The sequence below is a fragment of the Ahaetulla prasina genome, chromosome 1 (genome assembly GCF_028640845.1).
Source record: "Ahaetulla prasina isolate Xishuangbanna chromosome 1, ASM2864084v1, whole genome shotgun sequence".
Classification (NCBI taxonomy): Eukaryota; Metazoa; Chordata; class Lepidosauria; order Squamata; family Colubridae; genus Ahaetulla; species Ahaetulla prasina.
This window is the reverse complement of record NC_080539.1, coordinates 35,350,592-35,371,309: the sequence shown is the minus strand read 5'-3', so window position 1 is coordinate 35,371,309 and position 20,718 is coordinate 35,350,592. Positions and strand designations below refer to the sequence as shown.

General features: G+C 37.7%; 2 protein-coding genes across 5 annotated transcripts in view; both read right to left on the bottom strand.

Annotated features, from left to right (window-relative positions):
- Positions 1–1,410: 1,410 nt before the first annotated feature.
- On the bottom strand, positions 1,411–7,376 carry NEIL2 (nei like DNA glycosylase 2). Of its 4 annotated transcripts, none has more exons than XM_058164841.1 (5): positions 7,133–7,376; positions 5,935–6,141; positions 4,808–5,151; positions 3,664–3,860; positions 1,411–2,575 (listed from the first exon to the last, which is right to left on the bottom strand). In XM_058164841.1, exons 2-5 carry the CDS (start codon positions 6,070–6,072, stop codon positions 2,256–2,258), a joined length of 999 nt encoding a protein of 332 aa, XP_058020824.1. In that variant the 5' UTR covers positions 6,073–6,141; positions 7,133–7,376; the 3' UTR covers positions 1,411–2,255. The 4 variants fall into 4 exon arrangements, with proteins under 4 accessions (XP_058020824.1, XP_058020826.1, XP_058020825.1 ...); XM_058164843.1 differs by having other exon boundaries at positions 5,935–6,074; XM_058164842.1 differs by having other exon boundaries at positions 7,194–7,376.
- Positions 7,377–12,932: 5,556 nt separating this feature from the next.
- The window catches only part of GATA4 (GATA binding protein 4), a 46,157-nt gene continuing 38,371 nt past the window's right edge, over positions 12,933–20,718 (bottom strand). The window contains exons 4-6 of the mRNA XM_058164470.1: positions 16,720–16,807; positions 14,510–14,658; positions 12,933–13,115 (exon numbers count right to left, since the gene is read on the bottom strand). Coding sequence (XP_058020453.1) covers positions 12,933–13,115; positions 14,510–14,658; positions 16,720–16,807 — 420 coding nt within the window. The remainder of the gene's footprint in view (positions 13,116–14,509; positions 14,659–16,719; positions 16,808–20,718) is intronic.

The following is a 20,718-nucleotide window of genomic DNA, read 5'->3' as shown; positions in this document are numbered from 1 at the left end:
GGCCTCATGTAACATTTGTTTAACAAATAAAAAGATTCTGATGAGTGACTCCTGGTGACTTTGTAAATACATCATAATGTTCTTGCCAACAATAAGAAAGTGGTTGCTATTATTTTCTCCCTGGATTTTTTTTTCAATGTCCATGTTTAGTTTGGATCCCTATGATTCTCTGATAGTTTCCATTCCGATGTTAACCAGACCTAATACTGTTTAGTTTCCAATCCCATAATAGGGTCACTGTTGTCATTTGTTGAAACTTCTGCCAGTCAAGCCATGGTGAAAAACAGAATAGAGCAACCCGTACAAAAATATGTGTAATGGCATGAACACCCTAAGCTCCTAAGAGAAAGGTGGTAGAGACAAAGGGATAGGAAATACAAATAAAAATTAAGAAATAGGGGCTCTTTTCAGCCTCTCCTAAAAATCTGTAATCAGTTTACAAAAAACTCCTGGTTTTCCCTCCCATTACTTTCTTCAGCAAACTTCTAAACATGGGGTCTGACTTCTAAATTACTATTTTGATTCAATATGTCTTCCAGAGACCAATAGCCTTCCTGCACACTAATGGCAGATGCAAATATAAAAGCAAAACACTGCTATTTTTTTTTACTTTTTGAAAATTGCCAAATCTTACTGGGTTTTGGTTTTATGATTTAAAATTTCATAGTTTCAGGAAGAGAATAAAAATCTGGCGAGTTTGTTTGTTTGTTTAATTTATATTGCCACCTATTCGCCCATGGCAACTCAGAATATAAGACATTTAAAACAATAAAAACTAACAAGAAGAATCAAATAATTTAATATAGTACAATATAACAAAATCACCCCCCACCTCCCAACCCCTGCGCCAGTGACAGCAGATCACATGAGCCATTTAATGGCAGAACCAGGTCTTCAGTGCCTTCCAGAAGAGTATTAAAGTGGGGACCATTCTAATCTCTGGGGGAATGATGTTCCAGAGAGAGGGAGCCACCACGGAGAAGGCTGTTCTTCTGGGTCCCACCAGGTGTATCTACCTCAGGGAGGGGACCTGCAACATTCCCTGCCTCCCTGCTCTGATCCAGTAGATGTGACCGGCAAGAGATTGTCCCTCAGATAACCTGGTCTTTTTTTTTTTTTAATTGAACCTTGAATTGTACCCGGAAGCAAATCTGCAACCGCAGGAGAGGTGATACATGTGCACACTGGGGTCTGCAAGTATAGTATGTGGGTATATGCATAATTTTGTATTTATTTACTTATTTTGTCATGTTTATGTAGTTCATTTTGGAGGTTGTGACCCCTTCAGAGCTGTATGCAACAAAATTTCATTTTAATATATTAATATATTAAATATATTGCAATTAGTGTACATTCAAGGAGACAAAGTTTTCTAAGTTCTACTCCAGTCATGTAAAAAATAAGCACAAGTAATGTTTCATTCAAACCAACAAGACATATTTTAATAAAATTCAGAAGCTTCCATGTTCAAGAGAGCTTTCAGCTTTCAAATAAAGAAGATTCTAAGCCTCTTCTCCTTACTATATCAAAATATAAACTGAGAAACTGAGAAAGTGGAGCTTTCAAAATACCATCTATGTTATTAGTAACTACAAATATTTAGTTTGTTTGATCTTAACATTAAACAAATTCAAATTCTAGAATAGGGTTTTACCTTCTTCCTCCTCACAGCCAAATCACATGTCTTTGTTTTAATGGCTTACTAATATTTCAGGTCAACTATAAATGGATTCCTCATTTACAAATCAAAACTAATTTGCATAATTTTGTTCCTTAATACTACCTCAGAAAATTAAATATGATGCAGTCTTATGTAATTACAATGGTGATTATAAAGAATTGTTTTGACATGAGTCATTCCTATAATAAAAGAATATTGGAATGAGAATCTGAAAAAAATGTTTGACCTTGTGTAAATCCAAGACAAGCATGGTCCAAGCATAGAGAGCATTCCTGACATCATAGGTGAATGGTAACCATTCCCCCTGCCTCCAAATATCTTCATCACTGGGAGCAAGCTTCATCTGGCATGCTGCATTTGTAGATCTTGAATCATTTTCATTAATCACAAATCTCCAGGTACTACCTAAGTGGCTACTTGGACTGTGGAAAGTGATGGCTCAATGCATACGGTATGTAAATCTTAAATTCCTTTAAGGAACGCCTGGGCTTGCACATTCTCTCTTGAATCATGAACTTGTTCCCTGATTTCCACATTATCTCTTGAAATCGTACAACCAAGGAGATTGTGCAAATCAGGTGTCTTGTACAAGAGACATATCCATCTCTTCAGGGGGCACTCGAGGCTGGCATTGTGGACACCACCAGGTAAGTCTTTTCAACCCATCTGGTGGTCCAAATGTTGCCTTCTTTACCTCATGCCCTTTGGGGCATTTATCTTTCATGTAAATCTGTAGCTGCAATCTTTGTCTTCCCAGCTTGTTGTGGAGCCACGCCAAGCTGAACTGGACAACATGCTCAAGCAAAGATTTGAGATCTGTGGATTCCAAAGAGGAGCCAAGGGACAATGGATGGATCCTTGCTAAATACAGGGCCTCATTTTTAATTATATTTCCTGGAAGAGAGAAAAGTTCAGGAGAAAGTGAACACTGGAGAGACTATAAAGAAAGTGAAATGAAAAAAGCATTCCTTATGTAAGGATTAGCCTTTCCAAACTGGAGTCCTTAAAGGAGTCTTGGGAAATAATCCCCATCATTCCTAACAAATTATCAGGATGGTTGGGAATCACAGAAATTATAAATATTAAGAAAGATTGCTGTAGGGCAGAGTAAAAACCTAAAACTAGGAAGTTCAGGTTCGGATCTGAACCTCTTATCATTAATCTTCATGGCTAATCTTATATTGGTCATTCTGTTTAGCTTGTCCTATCTCACAGGGGATATCAAGTGGATAACACGAATACGTTCCTTGTTCTCATTTTGTTTAGGAAGATATACAGATAGATACAAAAAAACATACACTGCTGTCAGCTCTTTAGGGAACTGCAGGCCATTTAGAAAACGTTTTAGTCAGTGGGCATCATGCGATTTCACACATTCTTGTTAGAGATTTTATGAAATTATAATTCCTTTTAATTCTACCATGGTTGATTAATTTTACTGTAAACCACTGAGAGTTATCAGATTGTAGTGAGGCATAAGCTTAATAAATTCATTCATTAGAGCTGTGGTGGTGCAGTGGTTAGAATGCAGTACTGCAGGCTACTTCTGCTGACTGCAATTTGGCAGTTCGAATTTCACCAGGCTCAAGGTTGACTCAGCCTTCCATCCTTCCAAGGTCAGTAAAATAAGGACCCAGATTGTTGGGGGCAATATGCTGACTCTGTAAACTGCTTAGAGAGGGCTATAAAAGCACTGTGAAGTGGTATATAAGTCTTAAGTGCTATTGCTATGTAATTGTCATATTTTTAAAATGGCACAGATGTAGGTGTTATGGACCCTGTTCCATTATTGGCCCTCAATGTAATGTTTAAATGGATGTCAAAGATATCTTTTTAAGTCAATTCATTTCCAAAATTCAACCTTCAATAGAATTCCTGCCCTAGTAGATTACAACTCCTGCATATTTTGCAACAACTCCTATTATAAATCCCAAAATTAAGCAAGTATGTGCATTTTATCTTGGTATCAATTTTGAACCTACCTATTCCTGAGAAATAACTTTGGTTCAGGAGTATGTAGCACACAGGAGTATCTTTTGCAAGGACTTCCAAAGCTCGCTCCCGGTCAAACTCCAGGCTCAGGATATCAGTTGCTGGATCAGTGCTAGGAGAAGAGCACTGCTGAATGCGGCAGTTATAAAATACCAGAAAGCTCCCAGCATCAAAATGGAGAACTAGCCTAAATATCCAAAATGAAAACAAACACTGATTAATTTAGAGCAGATGACAGAGCCTGAATTTCATGGGCCATATGTGACCCTGAAAAACATGAGAGATTATCACCAAAATCTTTTTTAAATTGTAGGTTTTAATGTGACTGAAGAGGAAAAATGGTAAATGCATGAGGGATAATCTTAATTTCTTAATAACTTAAAATGTAACTGACTGACTAAATGCAAAAAAAATCTAGCTGACTTTTTTATTCCTGGCCCCAGCATAACCGTTTAAAACAAAATGAACTTCTTGGCCAAGAAAATTACATGTTTTTGCTTTATTAAGAGAAAAAGAAAGAAAGAAACCCTGTTTCTTTCCAGAAGAACTAGTCCAGCTACGAGTAGTCTTCGATTTACAATTGGTCATTTAGTGACTATTTTACATTATGACAGACACCCCCACTCCCCAAAAGCTACTTAAAGGTAAAGGTAAAGGTTCCCCTCGCATATATGTGCTAGTTGTTGCCGACTCTAGGGGGCGGTGCTCATCTCCGTTTCAAAGCCAAAGAGCCAGCACTGTCCGAAGACGTCTCCATGGTCATGTGGACGGCATGACTCAACGCCAAAGACGCACAGAAAGCTACTTACGACCTGATTTTGAAATTATAACATCAGCCCCACCTGGTTGCCATATGACATTAGGGTGCAAGCAGCCCACATTTACAGTTGTTTGCAGCACCCCTTAGTCACGTGACCATAATTTATTATGGTTTTTCTGGAAACCAGAGTTTACTTCTGATTTCTAGCAAAAAAACACTCCATTCCAAATTACAAAAAGAGTTGTAAAATCAGGTCCAGTCATGTAGTAAGCCACTTTATGACCATAATTGCAAGATTCAATTACTGTCGTAACTCAACGACTACCTGTATAGCAGTATGGTAAAACTCCCTTTGTAAACCTCAAAATCCTAACCTGGGAATTGGATCTTTCCAGTCGCCTCTTTTGTTTGCTTTATTCGCCCTTGCAAACTCATTGGCTCTCATGCTTCCATACAGACCAAAGTGGAAGCGGAGCCATTTCCAACTCTGCCCATTATTATTATTATCCATATCAGATGCCAAGCAGCTTGCTGACTCTTCTTGTGGACCGCATTCAGGATTGCATATTTCAACTTCATTTTCTTTCTGGCCCTGGAGAAAGGAACTGCTTCCAGGCATTTCCAATCTTTGTTCAAGCAAATCCGAGGATATGCTGTCATGGCTGAGTTTTAATTTCTCTTTGGTGCCAAAAGCCAAAAACAAGTTTTTCCCATGGACCTGGAAAAAAGCATTTTAAAAATCTCACATTCTATTCCAACTTCTCCATTTTAGTAACCCTGGCAGCGCTCCTTCTTTTTTATTCCTCCTTGTCTTTTTTTGTTTATATAACTGCTCTAATATTTAATAAAAGTGCAGGGAGGGAGAGAGAGAAACAGATGAGCCTGTTAACTAACAGAAATATCTGAGCAAGACTTTAGCTTTGAAGCAGGAATTCAGGCTGGGAGAGTTACCTATTATTAAGGACTCCCATAAAACAGGCCCAGAATGGAATTCTTATTAGGATTTCTTAAACCTAAGGCCAGCAACATGGCAACCAAAAGCAGCAGAATGTACGTAGCCATCCTACATGGCAGCCTTGGACAAAGTTACCGTATTTTTTAAATTACATTTTACAGAAATATCTTGCATCGAAGCACCAAATCTATTGGGATTTACATATTCCAACATGAAATCTTGAACACAGGTATCAAAATGTCGTCAAGACTTGGGTCATTTTTTTTTTAATTGGGAGATGCAGTCTCCAAAAGGTGGCCGATTGTTACATTGCCAAAAACCATACATGAAGCGCAGGGATCATAATCAAGTCTTTAATTTGCCTGGAGCAAAAAGCAATCTTCTGTATCTTTCTTGGACTGTAGTATTTTCTACCGTATATGTTAATGAAGTCATCTGCTACATACATTTTTAACAATGATAATGTTGGCAAAACAGCATTAATACAAAGTAATCCAAAGTTGTTATAAAAAGAGAGTTAAATGTTTATTACACAGCAAGACTCACTTGAATATCCCACAGTGTTAGTGTTTTCAAATCATCTGGATTGATCTGTCTAGTGCTTCCTCCCACCTTGGATACCATCTTCCCTACATAGGGAGAACACAGAAACTGGAACTTCTTTACAGAGGGGCCTTCTGGCATTGCTGCAAGAGCACAAAAACTGGGGATGATAGCCAGAATTCCTGAGACTCCAGACAATTAAGTTCAAGGCTGAAAAAGTGTTGGGGAAAAAAATGGTTAAAAATGCCATTCTGTGCAGTAAAATGTCTATTCCCAGGATGGCCTCCAAGCTTCTAGCCTGAACAACATTATCAAATATACACTCTTGCAGTAGAGTGGCAGTCCCTAACATAACAGCATTAACCTTTTTAAAAAGCCTATTATAATCAGTTGGATTTCCTTTCAGTAAGTCCCATGAATTTGTACTGATCAACTTTTAAGAATGATTAAGCCTGTAACTAACTTGCACAACTGTGTGGTGTTTTTTCCCCCCCCAATTTGGGACAAGCACTTTTCAAGAGGGGAAGCCACATTGTTAACTTTTTAGTGAGACCCCTGGGGAGGCAGAAATGTCAATTTTTCTGGTACTATCTCCCTAATTCTGTTTTCTAACATTTAGTAAAGTACACTCAGCCAGGAAAGACCGTTAGAGGATAATACCACAGATACCACATTTCCAGCATCCCCATGCTCATGTGATCAAAATTCAGATGCTTGGCAACCAGTTCCTATTTATGACCATTGCAGTGTCCCAGGGACTAGCAAAGTCAATGGGGAAGCCAGATTCACTTAATAATCAGTTTACTAATTTATCAACTGCAGTGATTCACTAAATTGTGGCAAGAAAGCTAGGAAAATGGGACAAAACTCACTTAATAAATGTTGTAAATTTTGGGCTCAATTTCGGTTGTAAGTCAAGGACTACCTGGACAAAAATGGTACCACGCCCCACCTCCAAACACGGCAAAGTCTGGTTTTTAAAAGAAATGTGTCCCAGCCCCAATACAGCCCATCCTAGGTTGCTTGTCGCCAGTTATTTATAGTATTTGCATGCTTATGATACCACAGATTATTTTTCTTTATCAACCAATAGCAGTTTGAAAATACAAACGGAATATATATAGTCCGTTTACAATAGATATTTGGAGCCTTATGGGGAAGACGTGTGTCTGCAACACAAACCGAAATACATGCATCTTACATTGAAGGCTCCTGAAAGTTGTAGGAATAGAAGACCGAAGACGTGTCACACGCGCACTCACGTCTAGTCGGAAGAAAATGAAATGCAGATGGTACGATCAATGATTTTTTTAAAATAAAATTAAAGTTATTTTCCTCTGTAAAATTTAAATAGTGGGACCTGAAGCCACCAAAGCTTTTCCGCTTCAGATCGCTTCTCGCCTTCTTTCATTTCCAGCTGGAGTTCCTTACTCCCGTTTCGCCTGTTTGCCTTCTGAAAGGAACTATTTCGGCAGACCTTTTTAATCGAGAACCGAACGGCTCCTCTCCATCGATCTTTGCGCAACCCATCCTAACCTGCGAAGAGTGAACTAATTGGGGCTGCCTTGGAAAGTCATTTGCACCTTCCAGTCCTATCGTTCGCTGTGTGCACTGCGAGAGAAAAAGTGAGGCATAGATGCAAATCAGTCTAAAAAGACGCGCAGTGCAAAAGCGTTTGCACAAAAAGCAAGATTTGGCCAAGCATTAATTTTGGGTAGTTTTGCAGTTTCCGTGAATGTAGCCGCAGTGAGAGAATAAGGTGCCCTTTTTCAATAAAGGAGAATATTTGTAGCTCAGGATTGAAGTGAAAGGGTCTTTATTGCTCTTTGAGCCTGGTTGTTTTCTTGTGGACGTTTCATTACTCAAACTAGGCAACATTTATCAGTTTCTGGGCAAGAAACGTGTAACTTTAACTTATACACATCTTAATCTTGTATTTTATATTTTAAAATTTATGTCATATAGTATGCCTTATTTTAATTGCGCTTCTGACAGGAAAAAAACAAACCTAGTTTGGGTAATGAAACATCTACAAGGAAACCACCAAGCTCAGAGAGAGCAACCAAGGACCTTTCGTATCCTTTTTCCTTGGTTGGTAACCTTTATTTTCAAAAAATTTGGCAACTCAGGTAGACTTTCTAATTTGCAATCTCTTTCTCCATAAAAAGGGCAAAAGTTTTTTTAATGCTTATTTATGAGCTTCTACAGATTTTCTTTTCTCACAGGAAGCTTTTTTTTTAGATGTTCAGGGTGTGTACAATGTACCCATGTTAAAGTGCCTTTTAAAAAACACAAGTTTTGGAAAGTGCATGCTGGAGAAGGCTCCTAAGACAACCCTGGACAGCCAACAAAATAGGCTTATCAAAGAAATTTACATAGTTCTTATCTAGAGTCATAAATTATTAGGCTCAAAATATCCTACTTTGTACATATTACGAAAAAGTCTTTAATGAGCCACAGAGTCTTTAGGGCCTCTGTGGCTCAGGCTGCTAATGCAGTCTGTTATTAACAGCAGCAGCCTGCAATTACTGCAGGTTCTAGTCCCACCAGGCCCAAGGTTGACTCAGCCTTCCATCCTTTATAAGATTGTTGGGCAATAAGTTGGGTAGATTGTTTGGCAATAAGTTGACTTTGTATATAAATATACAAATAGAATGAAGACTATTGCTAACATAGTGTAAGCCGCTCTGAGTCTTCGGAGAAGGGCGGGATATAAATGTAAATTTAAAAAAAATGCTTAGAAAGGTAGAAAAGCAGCCAGCAGCAAGAGGGATGGACTCAAGTTACAATAGTGATAGGTGCACCATTGGAAGATCTGAAAGACCAGGTTAAGGATGGATCAACATCTTCTTAGATTACACTCAGATTTCTTGCAGTTCAAACAATGGTAGAATTAGTTTCCACTACAGCAAACCACAGGTTTCACCTCCAATGCCAACATCCTACATTCAGAAGCCAGTTGCTTGATTTATTAGGGAGTAGGGCTTACTCCCTAATAAATCAACTTAAGATAACCCAGTAGGAGTTTTTTGATGCTTTGTGAACAAATCAGAGACATCAGATGACTCAGAAGTAAACACATTTCAGGTGTGTATAATTAACTTTATTCTTGCTAATGTCAACTGGAACTAGAACACAGAGGTGCTGATTATCAACCTCACCTCCTATTCCTGACATGGCAAGCATTGGGAAATGTTTACTGAAACTTTTTTTTTTTTAATTTATTGGCCAAGTGTGATTGGACACACAAGGAATTTGTCTTGGTGCATATGCTCTCAGTGTACATAAAACTTGCAATGTTTGCTGAGTTTAAGGTGAAAACAAAACTGTACAACTTAACAGTACACTTGCTCCTTCCTTCCCCAAATCATTACTGTGTACAAGCTAGCACAAAATAAGATAGTTTATGTAGGTGTTTTATGTAGGTGCATTACATGTGCAAATTGGGCAGTCCTGTTTGGAAAGGATTGCTAAGCTGTATATTTTAATTAAATTTGTATGCTTATTAGATACCAATGTAATATTCAATCCTGAAAATATTGTTCAGAGACAAATCTGCTAATACTAATGTTGTTACCTTCTTCCTGCTTCTGGGGCCTTGTTACTACAACTAGGACTCGACATTTAAACACCTTAATTGAAGCAACATTCAGTATGGCTGAGCTTCACATATTACATCAAACTCAGAGGCTACTGCTGCCCCTAATTAAGGGAGTACAACCTATCAGTGCCAAAAAACACAAAATCATTGTGTTTACCAATTTGTTTGTAATTGTGGAGACAATTACATTGGCAGAACTGATAGGTGTTTGGCTTTCAGAATAAAGGAGCATCTTCTGAAATGGGTCCAAACAACCTTGAGTAATCCAAAAACAACAAATCATGGCCATAAAATGCTTCTTCGGCCAGTGTGAGACTCTTACTATCTACTGGTCACAAGTGGATCAAAACTCTGCGTTTAAAGTTCTACTGTGCCACAGGAACTCTCATTTCCTGTGTTTTGCTGAGGTGGTTGACATTAACCATCTGAAGCCCCCTTTGTACATGCAGAAATGGCTTTATGTCAATCTACGCTTCCCGTGGGCATAAGGCTTGCCATTGGTTGCTTTCCCACATACGTTATAGGTTTAATTTATGCTCTTGCTAGATCTTACATTTGAGGCTGATTTTAAGCATGTTATTGTAATGTAGGTACTGATGAGTCAATTCAAAATGCTTGCATTTACTTCTGTTCGTCTTTTGGCCATATTGTTTAAATTGTTAAAAGGGACTAAATGTTTTAAACAACTAGGATAATTAAAAGCAGAATATGTGTGCGTATTTTGAATAGAATAGTGCCAGAATGTGTACATGAACATTTCACAATAAAACTACATTGATAGTTTAAAATAAAAATGTTTAACTGTCTGAGATTGCACTGATCCAAAGACATGCTGCATCTTAGAAAGAATAGGGATTTAGCAAATGCCCTGCACTGATAAACTCTTTCACTAAATAAAAATCAAGGGATAGATAAGCTAAGCTGATTCTAATTTTCAGAGATATCAACCTGAATCAGGAACTACTATTTCAAATGGGATTCACATGAGTGAAGTGTCTGCATTTCTTGCATATCAGATTCTCTCTTTAGACCAGTCCCTGGAGGAACTAGAATTCTACATTTGTTCATGCTCAGATTTATAAGAGGAATGCATGACATTCTAAACAAGTTTTGGTATACAAGCAATGCAATTTGAACAAAATAATCAAAATGAATACCCAAAATCTAAATCAAGCCAGGGTTGCCATATCTAAGCTTAAAGATCTAAACATCCACCAGATAGCAGCAAACAGATTTTCAAGAAAATCTCAGAACTGAAGAAGCTTCTCGGATGAGTAGCAAAATGTCTTCAAGGAAAAACAAAGTCCAGTTGCCTTTTGAAAAAGCACTTTTGGCTCAACCATGATCTGGATGATTGAGAATCTCCATAAATATTCAAGAAAAGTTTTAGCAAATCCCCTATCCATAATTTTTCCTTCATCCCCTTCGCTTTTAAACTTGAAATATTTGGAATAAAATCAGGGACCTTCATACATGTAATTTATGATGTAAGAGTCATAATTTACTCAAATTCATTGATTGCTTCTTGTTCTAAACACTTCGAAACTATCACAAAGGTTCTGAGGGTGAATATTACAATTTTACTGATGATTACACACAAAGCTTTGTTTCTGTTAAACCAGAACAGAAGCTTCAGAATTCTATATTTTGTAATGGTTTGATTTATTTGATCATGGGATAATGTCTTTCAACACCAATATTTACTAAAAAAAATCTAAATGTCAAAAAACATGGATTACTCTTCTTTTTTCCCCCTTGCATTGGGGTGGAGTCGAGGTAACTAAATGGACCTGAACATTACTGGCCAGATGCCCTTCCTGATACACATAAGTTTGCATCAGATACTTTCTCTTTGCACCCATGGAGAGAGAAATATTTGCCACTACCTAGGATCGAACTCACAGCCTTCTGATCGTGAGGCGAGATTACCACCTCTAAGCCACCACATGTACATTAATAGTGCTTTTATCTATCATTTTTTTCAGGCATTGTGAACATGAGCATTAGCAGCATCTGGATTCAAAGCAGCTATTAAAAGTAAAAATGACTATTAAAAGAATGAGATTGAGTGAAAACAAGTGTCAATTCTGCCACTGAGTCATGTTCCTCTTGATCATTAGTATAAAATCTTTTAAGTTTTATTTAGTACTGGCACCATGCTTAATATTAGAGAGAAAGCAGGCCTTCTTTTCACATTATTTGCTTACCCACTACCCCTGCCATATCTGAAATGGGTGCCCGCTAATCTACAATCACTCATTCCAGCTGTGCCTGACCTTTATCTGTAAGATTGTATATAAATCATAGAGAATCCTTCTTTCAGTTGGAAAACACATAGAGAAGACACTATGAGTTGGTTGCTTTGAAAGGAAAAATAGATTTATTAATAGCAAAGGAAGGGGTTAATCAGGTTGACAGAAAAGCAATTAAATTAACACCAGTGTGCTGCTGGCAGTCATAAAATTGCTGGATCTACAAAATTCCTGCTGGAATCCACCAGTCTTAGTGGATTGCAGCTATGCTTGAAGACAAAACAGTTGTTTCTGTTCCACACTTTTTAAAAATAACCTCTTCAGTTCAGCATTGATTGCAGAATTTGCCAATCACAGCACCTCCATTTCCTTCTGGATTTTTGTGGGCCACCATCCTTGAACATTCATTTGAGTTTCTTACTATCAAAGATAATAAATTTTGGTCTGCAGTCTCTTTGGGGGAAGAATATTTTTTATAAATCAAAATGGGAAATAGAGAACCAAAACCCAAGCCTATGCCAGCAACTAGTCTGTTTTCCATTCTTCTCTGCATATGCAGCTGGTTCTTCTCTTTAGGCTTTGAATTAGCAACAGATGGATAGCTATCATGTCCCAGATCAGGAAATCAGATCTTTCATAAAGGCCACTAGCCACTGATCCCCATAATAAAAAGTTTGGGGATATTGCTGGCTCATATACTGTTTTTTTGTTTTATCTTTTCTTAATCAACATTCTATTTTTGTGGGCTGGATTATACATTCCTTCGTTTTTCAAAAGATGACTGAAGACTGAACATGTGGAAAGCTGGAGTTACAAATTTCCATTCTAGCTCATACATACCCTTCACATGTACACACACATATACAAACATACCACTTGATATTACATTTCTGTATATCAGTTACATATAAACATGTAATATTGGTGTCCAAGTTATCTGGAGGATTTCTTAAAAATAGAACTTGGCAGTTTTGATTGAACAGACCAAAGCCATTTGGAATGGTTCTTCTAAGACCAGAACTAGACAAAAACAAAAGGATGGGAGGGAGAAACAAGGAAAAAAAATAGTATTGCTTGACAGTTGCCCATCGCCTTTGAGTCCCAAGCTTGATAACTCCCTTAGAAGGGGGTGAGGAGGCAGAAGATTGTTAAGTTGTGATGATGTCTCCATGTGTTTCCCCTAAGACTAGGCTGTTCCAGGAATCTTGCTTGGAGCTAGGCTGGGGTAATTGGTTGATGGCTGCTTGGTAAGCCTGTGGGGAAAGTTTGAGAGTAGACACAGTGGAGTGAAGAGCAGGTCCATGCCCAGACATTGCCGCAACAGAAAATGCCTAGTGGGGAGAGGGAAAAGAGGGGGGGGAGAATGTAAATAATGGGGAAGGAAAAGAGAAAATAATGCATCATTTGCCTGCAGCAGTCTCTTAAAAACTGAACCATGAGATGGGTGGCAAATACATTTGATAAACAAATAAATAAAAAATGGTATCTTCCAGAATGTATTGTGGCTACAATTTTACTGCATCGGAGAACTGAATTAAAAAACAACACTCCAGAAATTTGTATTACTTTGCCTCAAAATCTCTGAAATGTTGGGTAAGGTATACAGCTGAAGTATGGAGCAAGTAGCCAACCAAATTTCTTAGTAGGGATAGTGGACTGTTCCAGGCCGATAGCATGGAATAACTGGCAGAGTTGCTCTTCAATCCATTCTCTGAGTGAGGATTATTGGATGGACTAGAATGTAGGTCCCCAATCCCCAGGCCATGGCCATTTCGGAACCAGGCCACGCAAGTGGCAGGCGAGCATGCGTGTGCAGCTCTACTTGTATGAGCAGTGGGCGCTCACATGCAAAGCTCCATTTGGGCAAGCAGTGGGCAGACATGTCTGCCACTTGTGCAAATGGAGATGCTCATGCACGTACCTGCCATTTGCTGGTCCACCAAGCTGGAAATTTTGGGGACTGCTGGACTAGAGAAAATGCTTTTTAGAGTTATGGGTACCACTCACTTTTGTACAGGTGGACTGGGTGGATAAGTGGTCTGGGTTTAGTGAAATACTGAAGTGACTGGAGTTTGGTTTTTAAAATTATAAATAAGTTTTCCTCCCCTATTTTGTTTGTTAGTTTGATTTTTTTTTATGTGGCTCTGTTTCTCCTATTTCCCTTCACAATGGTCAGAATATAAGCCTTGGGACCAAACTACCATATACACCTATACAGTTTGCCCTAAATTATTAAATTATCAAAAGGGCATCTTTTGCAATTTCATTGCAGGTGTGTTTGTGATCTATGGTTAATTCTGCCTTCTTTGTAGCATACCCTGTGCTGCTAAAAAAATTGCCACTGGAACGGAAGCCTTATAATTTAAGAAGCTAAAATGTACTTGTTCACAGTCTTCTCCATTGGAGAGAAATCTCTTACATCTGGAGAGATCCAGAATATGAAAAGTTACCTGACTGTTGAAGGACTCTGACCTTGCAACCTTTGCTTTACAAGCTTAAGGTATGCAGGTGGGTGCAGGAATTTTATTAACAAGCTTGTCATGGAATGCTGAAGCTTTAACTCAGCTCTATTCTGTTAAATTCAGTACAGGATTGTTAAGAAATTAAAATATAGAGAAAGCCGCATGTGTCTGATTTTGAACTGCTTTGAAAGGCAGAATACAAATGCAGAGTCAATAAGCAATGAGAAGATATGACTATTCTTTTGCCTAATAAAGAGCTTCACCTGAGGAATAGGGCTCGGGTGTCCATAATGAGATGAGATCCCTGGTTCTGTCTTGATGGGGCGCATTTCTTCAGCAGTAGTAGTGGTGGTTGTGCTGGTACAGGGGGCTGAGCTAATGGCAGTGGGGAGGCTTTCATTGGTGGCTGAACCTAGGGTGGGAGGTGGAAAAAGGAGAGATAAACTGTTAAACCAGATCTGCTCTGAGACTTTAGCTAAAAATTAAAGTATTGGCTAATGTTGCTGCTGTAATAAGAATAATTAAATTGTTTCAACTCCTACCCACAAAAGGACACTGCACACCAAGACAACTAGATACAAGAACAGTTTTTTCCAGACCGCCATCCCTCTGCTAAACAAATAATTTCCTCAACACTGTCAAACTATTCACATTAGGCTGCATTACCATTGGTCTTCTCATCATTCCTGTCGCCCATCTCCTCCCACTTGTGACTGCATGACTGTAATTTTGCTGCTTGTATCCTTATGATTTATATTGATATTGATTGTTTCCTAGTATGATTTGATTACTTACTGTACCATGTGACTATCACTGGGTGTTGTGCCTTGTGATTTTTGATGCTTTTTATCTTGTTTTTTTTTATGTACTCTGAGAGCATATGCACCAAAGACAAATTCCTTGTATGTCCAATCACACTTGGCCAATAAAGAATTCTATTCTATTCTATTCTATTCTATTCTATTCTATTCTATTCTATTCTATTCTATTCTATTCTATTAACATTTAATAAGAAAAAGGCCAAATGGATTTTCATCAGGAAGGTTTTCAGAGAAAAACACAAGAATCTTGCTATAGCATGCCAGAATGTATTGACATTCTGCTACTAGGTACCATATTTTTCAGAGTATAAGACGCACCTTAGTTCTTGGGGAGGAAAATAAGAAAAAAGCTGATTGGCAGGTAGATTGCCCCCCCAATCAGCTGTTCCCAGAGGTGAATTTTAGCAACAGGTTCCTTGGTTGTGAGCCTTTTTTTGCTTTTTTTTCTGCCTCTGAAACTTTTTTCTGCTTCTGAAAGCCTCCATAATAGAATAGAATAGAATAGAATAGAATAGAATAGAATAGAATAGAATAGAATAGAATAGAATAGAATTTTTATTGGCCAAGTATGATTGGACACACAAGGAATTTGTCTTGGTGCATATGCTCTCAGTGTACATAAAAGAAAAGATACGTTCATCAAGGTACAACATTTACAACACAATTGATGGTCAATATATCAATATAAATCATAAGGATTGCCAGCAACAAGTTATAGTCATACAGTCATAAATGGAAAGAGATTGGTGATGGGAACTATGAGAAGATTAATAGTAGTGCAGATTCAGTAAATAGTTTGACAGTGTTGATGGAATTATTTGTTTAGCAGAGTGATGGCCTTCGGGAAAAAACTGTTCTTGTGTCCAGAAAACAAGCCTCTGAAGTTCTGTTTGGGGGCTTCTTTTCTGAAGCTCTGTTTGGGCGCTTTTTTTCTGAAGTTTCATTTCTGATGCTTTTTTCAGCCTCTGAAACCTCCGTTTGAAAACCTGGGCAGGGCTACATTCGGAGTATAAGACACACAGAGATTTTCACCCTTTTTTGGAGGGGAGGGGCAAGGTGTATCTTATACTCCGAAAAATACGGTAATTACATGAGTTGATGCCTAAATATCTGCAGGATCCCCTTTTCCTATCTGAACTGGCCCATCCAACATGCCCATTTTAATGACAGCAGCTTTGGTCAAACTCCACCAATGAAATGGAGGGAAAGGAGGTGCTGTCTTCTCAGCCTTGGGAATACCTTCACCTTAGAATGCAGGCTAGGTTCTTTCTGAGGTTCTTACAAGGTGAAATTATTCCAAAGAACACTTGATGAAATACTTGGTTCTCACCAAATTTATTTCACTTTGGATTTCCTATCTGTATTTTTTTATATGTAGGTTTTGTTGATTGTTTTATAAACTGTCACAAAGTCTATCTTGAATTGGTGGTAACCAAGGAGAATGAATGATTGATTGATTGATTGATTGAATGAATGAATGAATGAATGAATGAATGAATGAATGAATGAATGAATGAATGAAAAATGATGTGAAATGAAAAAAGGACTATAGAATGCCCATGTACTTTTTCCAGCTTTGGCAGATGTTAAACTTAAATTGTAATTACCACTGAGTCATATTAGATAAGACAGTTTTTTCTAACTCTACTCACCTGTTGATGTCTTGGATTTGCTCAAGTTCTTTGGTTTACGCTTCCTGGTTTGGATCCCTTCTTTTCTCATAGCTAAAGGTCTTGGAACCTATGAAGAAGATGCGTTAGAGATCAAAATTAATCTCCCAGACAAATCTGCAGTTTTTGAATGTACAAAATCGTGTGAGTAGCTCATTGTTTTCTTAGCTGTGATTTGGGTTGGGCTTTCACATGTTGACACAACAAATGCAAAAAGGCTGTGTGCTGCCCAAGAGATTTTCTTGGAGGCAGTTTACAAAAAGGCAAGAAATTGGCAAACTGTATTTTTATTACCTTTTGACAGGCAAGTAAGATTCATAATGTGAAGTGTGCAATGTACTCGTGTATTAGGAAGAAGCCTCTTTCAGGCTATAAATAGAAAGAAGTATATTTTTGTTTATTGTTGTTCATGGGCTGTTTGTTATACCTTTTGATTCTTAATGGGTTCATTGTGCTGCTTATCGTCTCCCTTTACTGATTCAAATACAAATTTAAAACATTTTTTTAAAGAATTATTTCTTTTGGAAATTGTTCTGCAGGTTGGAAAATACACGGTGCTTGGCATATTCTATTTCTTCACCTATTTTTGCAGCAGTAAGGCAAAAGCTGTTTTCACATCTGCCAACCCGCTTTGGACCAGCTTGACAGATTATGTTCTATTCCTCCCACATGCCAATACAACCTCAAAAATGGCCCTCATTCCCTAGAGGGCAACTACCCATGGCAGTGGCAACTACCTACTAAGAATCACTGAGTTGAATCAGGCTGACTTTGGACATTGGCATGGTCAACATTCGAACAATGAAAATGGGCATTTGACCAGAAGAACTGCTGACTGAACTCAACAATATGCATTGAGATATCATTGGATTATGTGAAATACAACGAAAAGGCAAAAATTTAGTTGAACTTAATAAGGCTGGGCATTTACTCTATGCTAAAGGTACTGAAGATGGACGATGTGTCACAGAGGTGGATTTCTAATCAACCAAAAGCTGAAAGACTCTGTAAAATTTGTAAAGGATATCAGATAGAGTAGCCCAATATATCATTCAATTGAACAAACAATACAAGCTTCAAATCATTCAAGCTTATACTTTAACAATAAGCTATATAGTGATGATAAGGTTGAAAAGTTTTACAATGTTGTGACCTACCTTCAAGACAAAGAAAAAAGCTGACATAAAATACTAATGGGTGACTTTAATGCAAGAATAGGAAGAACAATGACTGGAGAAAAAACATCTGGTCCGTATAGAAGTGGTGAACAAGATTATTATCTTGTTCTATTGAGGCGACAACTAGTAGATTTTGCTGAAGGACGTGAACTTTACATCATGAACTCATTTTACAATAAAAAAGCTAGCAGAAAATGGACATGGTCCATCTGGGTCCACAAGTGAAATTGACTACATCATGTCAAGTGATAAAACCATATTCTGCAATTGTATTGTCATCAATTGTTTTAACGTTGGAAGTGATCATAGAATGGTATGAACTAAAGTAAAGATAGACTCTCAAAAAAGGCATATGAAAATGATAAAACATCACGAAAAACAAAACAGTGATTAGAGGAGAATAGCAATTTTGAGATTAATCTGTCAAATCGCTTTGCTCTATTGCAAGATTTGGAAGAGAGGAACATTACACACCAAAATGAACAAACAGTCAAAAACATCCTTGAATCTGCTACATTTATAGCACTGCTGGGAAAACACTTGGCGCAGTCAAAAATCTCTGATGAAACTATTGATTTAATGAAAAAAAACAATGGACAATGAAGAATACCGGAAGTTTCACTAATAAACTGGAGTACGTTGAACTTTGCAAGTCCATAAGAAAATGTATCCAGAAAGAAACGTGTCAGTTTAACATGAAACTTGTGAAAAAGGCAATTGAAGGAAACAAAGGGATTAATAAAGCAGAATGCAAGCTTATATATAACAAGAAAGAAGATTTTTGCATTCAAACATGAAGATGGTTTCTGTGTAAAACAAGATAGGAAATTTTAGAAATAATTGGAAAATTCTATTCAGAACTATACAAAGATCAAAAGTAGCAACACTCACGAAAGAGAAAATGCCAGATATCCTAGTGGGGGAAGTATCAAGTGCCATAAAATCAATGAAAAATGGCAAAGCTTCAGAAAATGACTGTGTTATGGATGAAATGCTGAAAGCTGGTATTCACAGTTTACACAGGATACTAGCAAAACTATATTCAAGATGCCTCAGAGAAGAACAAATACCCAATGCATAGAAAAATGCTGATTCTTACACACGATTTAAAGAACTATCGCCCAATAACCTTTGTTTCTATCATCTACAAGGTTTTCACCAAGATAATAGCAAAAGGAGTATCAAGAACATTAAATGATGAACAGCCAAAGGAGCAGGCATGGCTCAGAAGTGACTACAGCACAATGGATCACACCCAGGCTGTTCAGCAAGGCACAATGAGTACATCATGCCTCTGTGCATGGCTTTCATTGACTACAAAAAGGCATTTGACTCAATAGTCTAGCAAGCAATAATGAATGCATTGCTCAACCAAGGCACAGACACTGCTTACATAAACTTACTACAATCAATATATGAAAAAAGAATGACGACAATTTGCCTTAAGGATCTTAAAGTGGAAATCGACACAGAACGAGGTGTATGACAAGGTAATACAATATCACCTATCCTTTTCTCAGCCTGCCTTGAAGAAGTGTTTTGCAAACTAGACTGGGCAAAAGATGGAATAAAAATCAATGGTGCCTATTTAAATCACTTAAGATTTACAGATGATGTTGTTCTCTTCTCACAAAATCCAGAAGAGCTACAAAGACACATATAAGAACTGCACAAAGCAGGAGAACTATTTGGCTTAAAAATAAATCTGAAAAAGAGCCAGGTAATGCTTAATAAATTTACCAAAGAAAGATTTTTTTTACATCTGGAGAAGAACTAGACATAGTAGACCACTACGTATACCTTGGCCAATGGATCTCAACGGAAGGTGATACAATAAAGGAAATTGAATGGTTTGTTAAGTGTGGTTGGCAGGTTAAGTGTAATTTTCAAGAGCAACCTCCCCCTATGCCTGAAGAGAAAAGTTTTCGGTCAGTGTGTGCTACCTGCTCTAATATATGCCAGTGAAACATGGATAGTAACCTTACAATCGATACAAAATCTACAAGTGGTGCAAAGAGCCATGGAAAGATGCATGCTTAGCATCACAAGACAAGATAGAAAGACCTATTCAGTAGAATCTCTGGTCATGACCACAATTTGTTCCATAACTTTAGTTGCAACCCGAATTAATGCAGCGGTCACACATGGGTCACAAACAACAGGAAAGTTGGTGCTTACAAAAAAAGAAAGGCACAGAAGGGGAAATCGGACATGGCCATGTTTGATCGCCAGCCGAGTATGTGTTTGTGACCAGATTCAAAAATTTTGTGAATTTTTTGGCTGTGGTCAGATTTGGTTGTGGTCAGAAGCGTTTGTGACCAGAAGTTCTTCTGTACATGGATTACAGAACAAGCTGAAAGTATATGATATTATCAAGGGATTGAAAGAATTGAAATGGAAATGGGCTGGTCACATAGCAAGAAGAACTGATGGCAGGTGGAGCAAGGCAATTATAGAATGGATCCCACTTGATAAAAAGCATCCATGAAAGAGACCTAAAACAAGATGGATCGAAGACATCAGCAAATATTGCTGGCCCAATTGGCAAAAGAAAGCTTGGGACTGTATTGGTTGGAAACATGTGAAAGAAGCCTTCATCCTGCAGTAGATAAACAATGGCTAAAATGACGATGATGATGGCAAAAGCTTTTTTCAGTTCCCATTGTTTCCCATAGGAGAACTTAATGCTCTTCTTGTTCTTTCAGAAAATGAGAACTTTCAGAGTATTCTGAATTGTTTCAACAACCAAATCAAAATACTCTGATTGAAAAATTTTAGAAGGACATCTCTACTAAAGACCAAA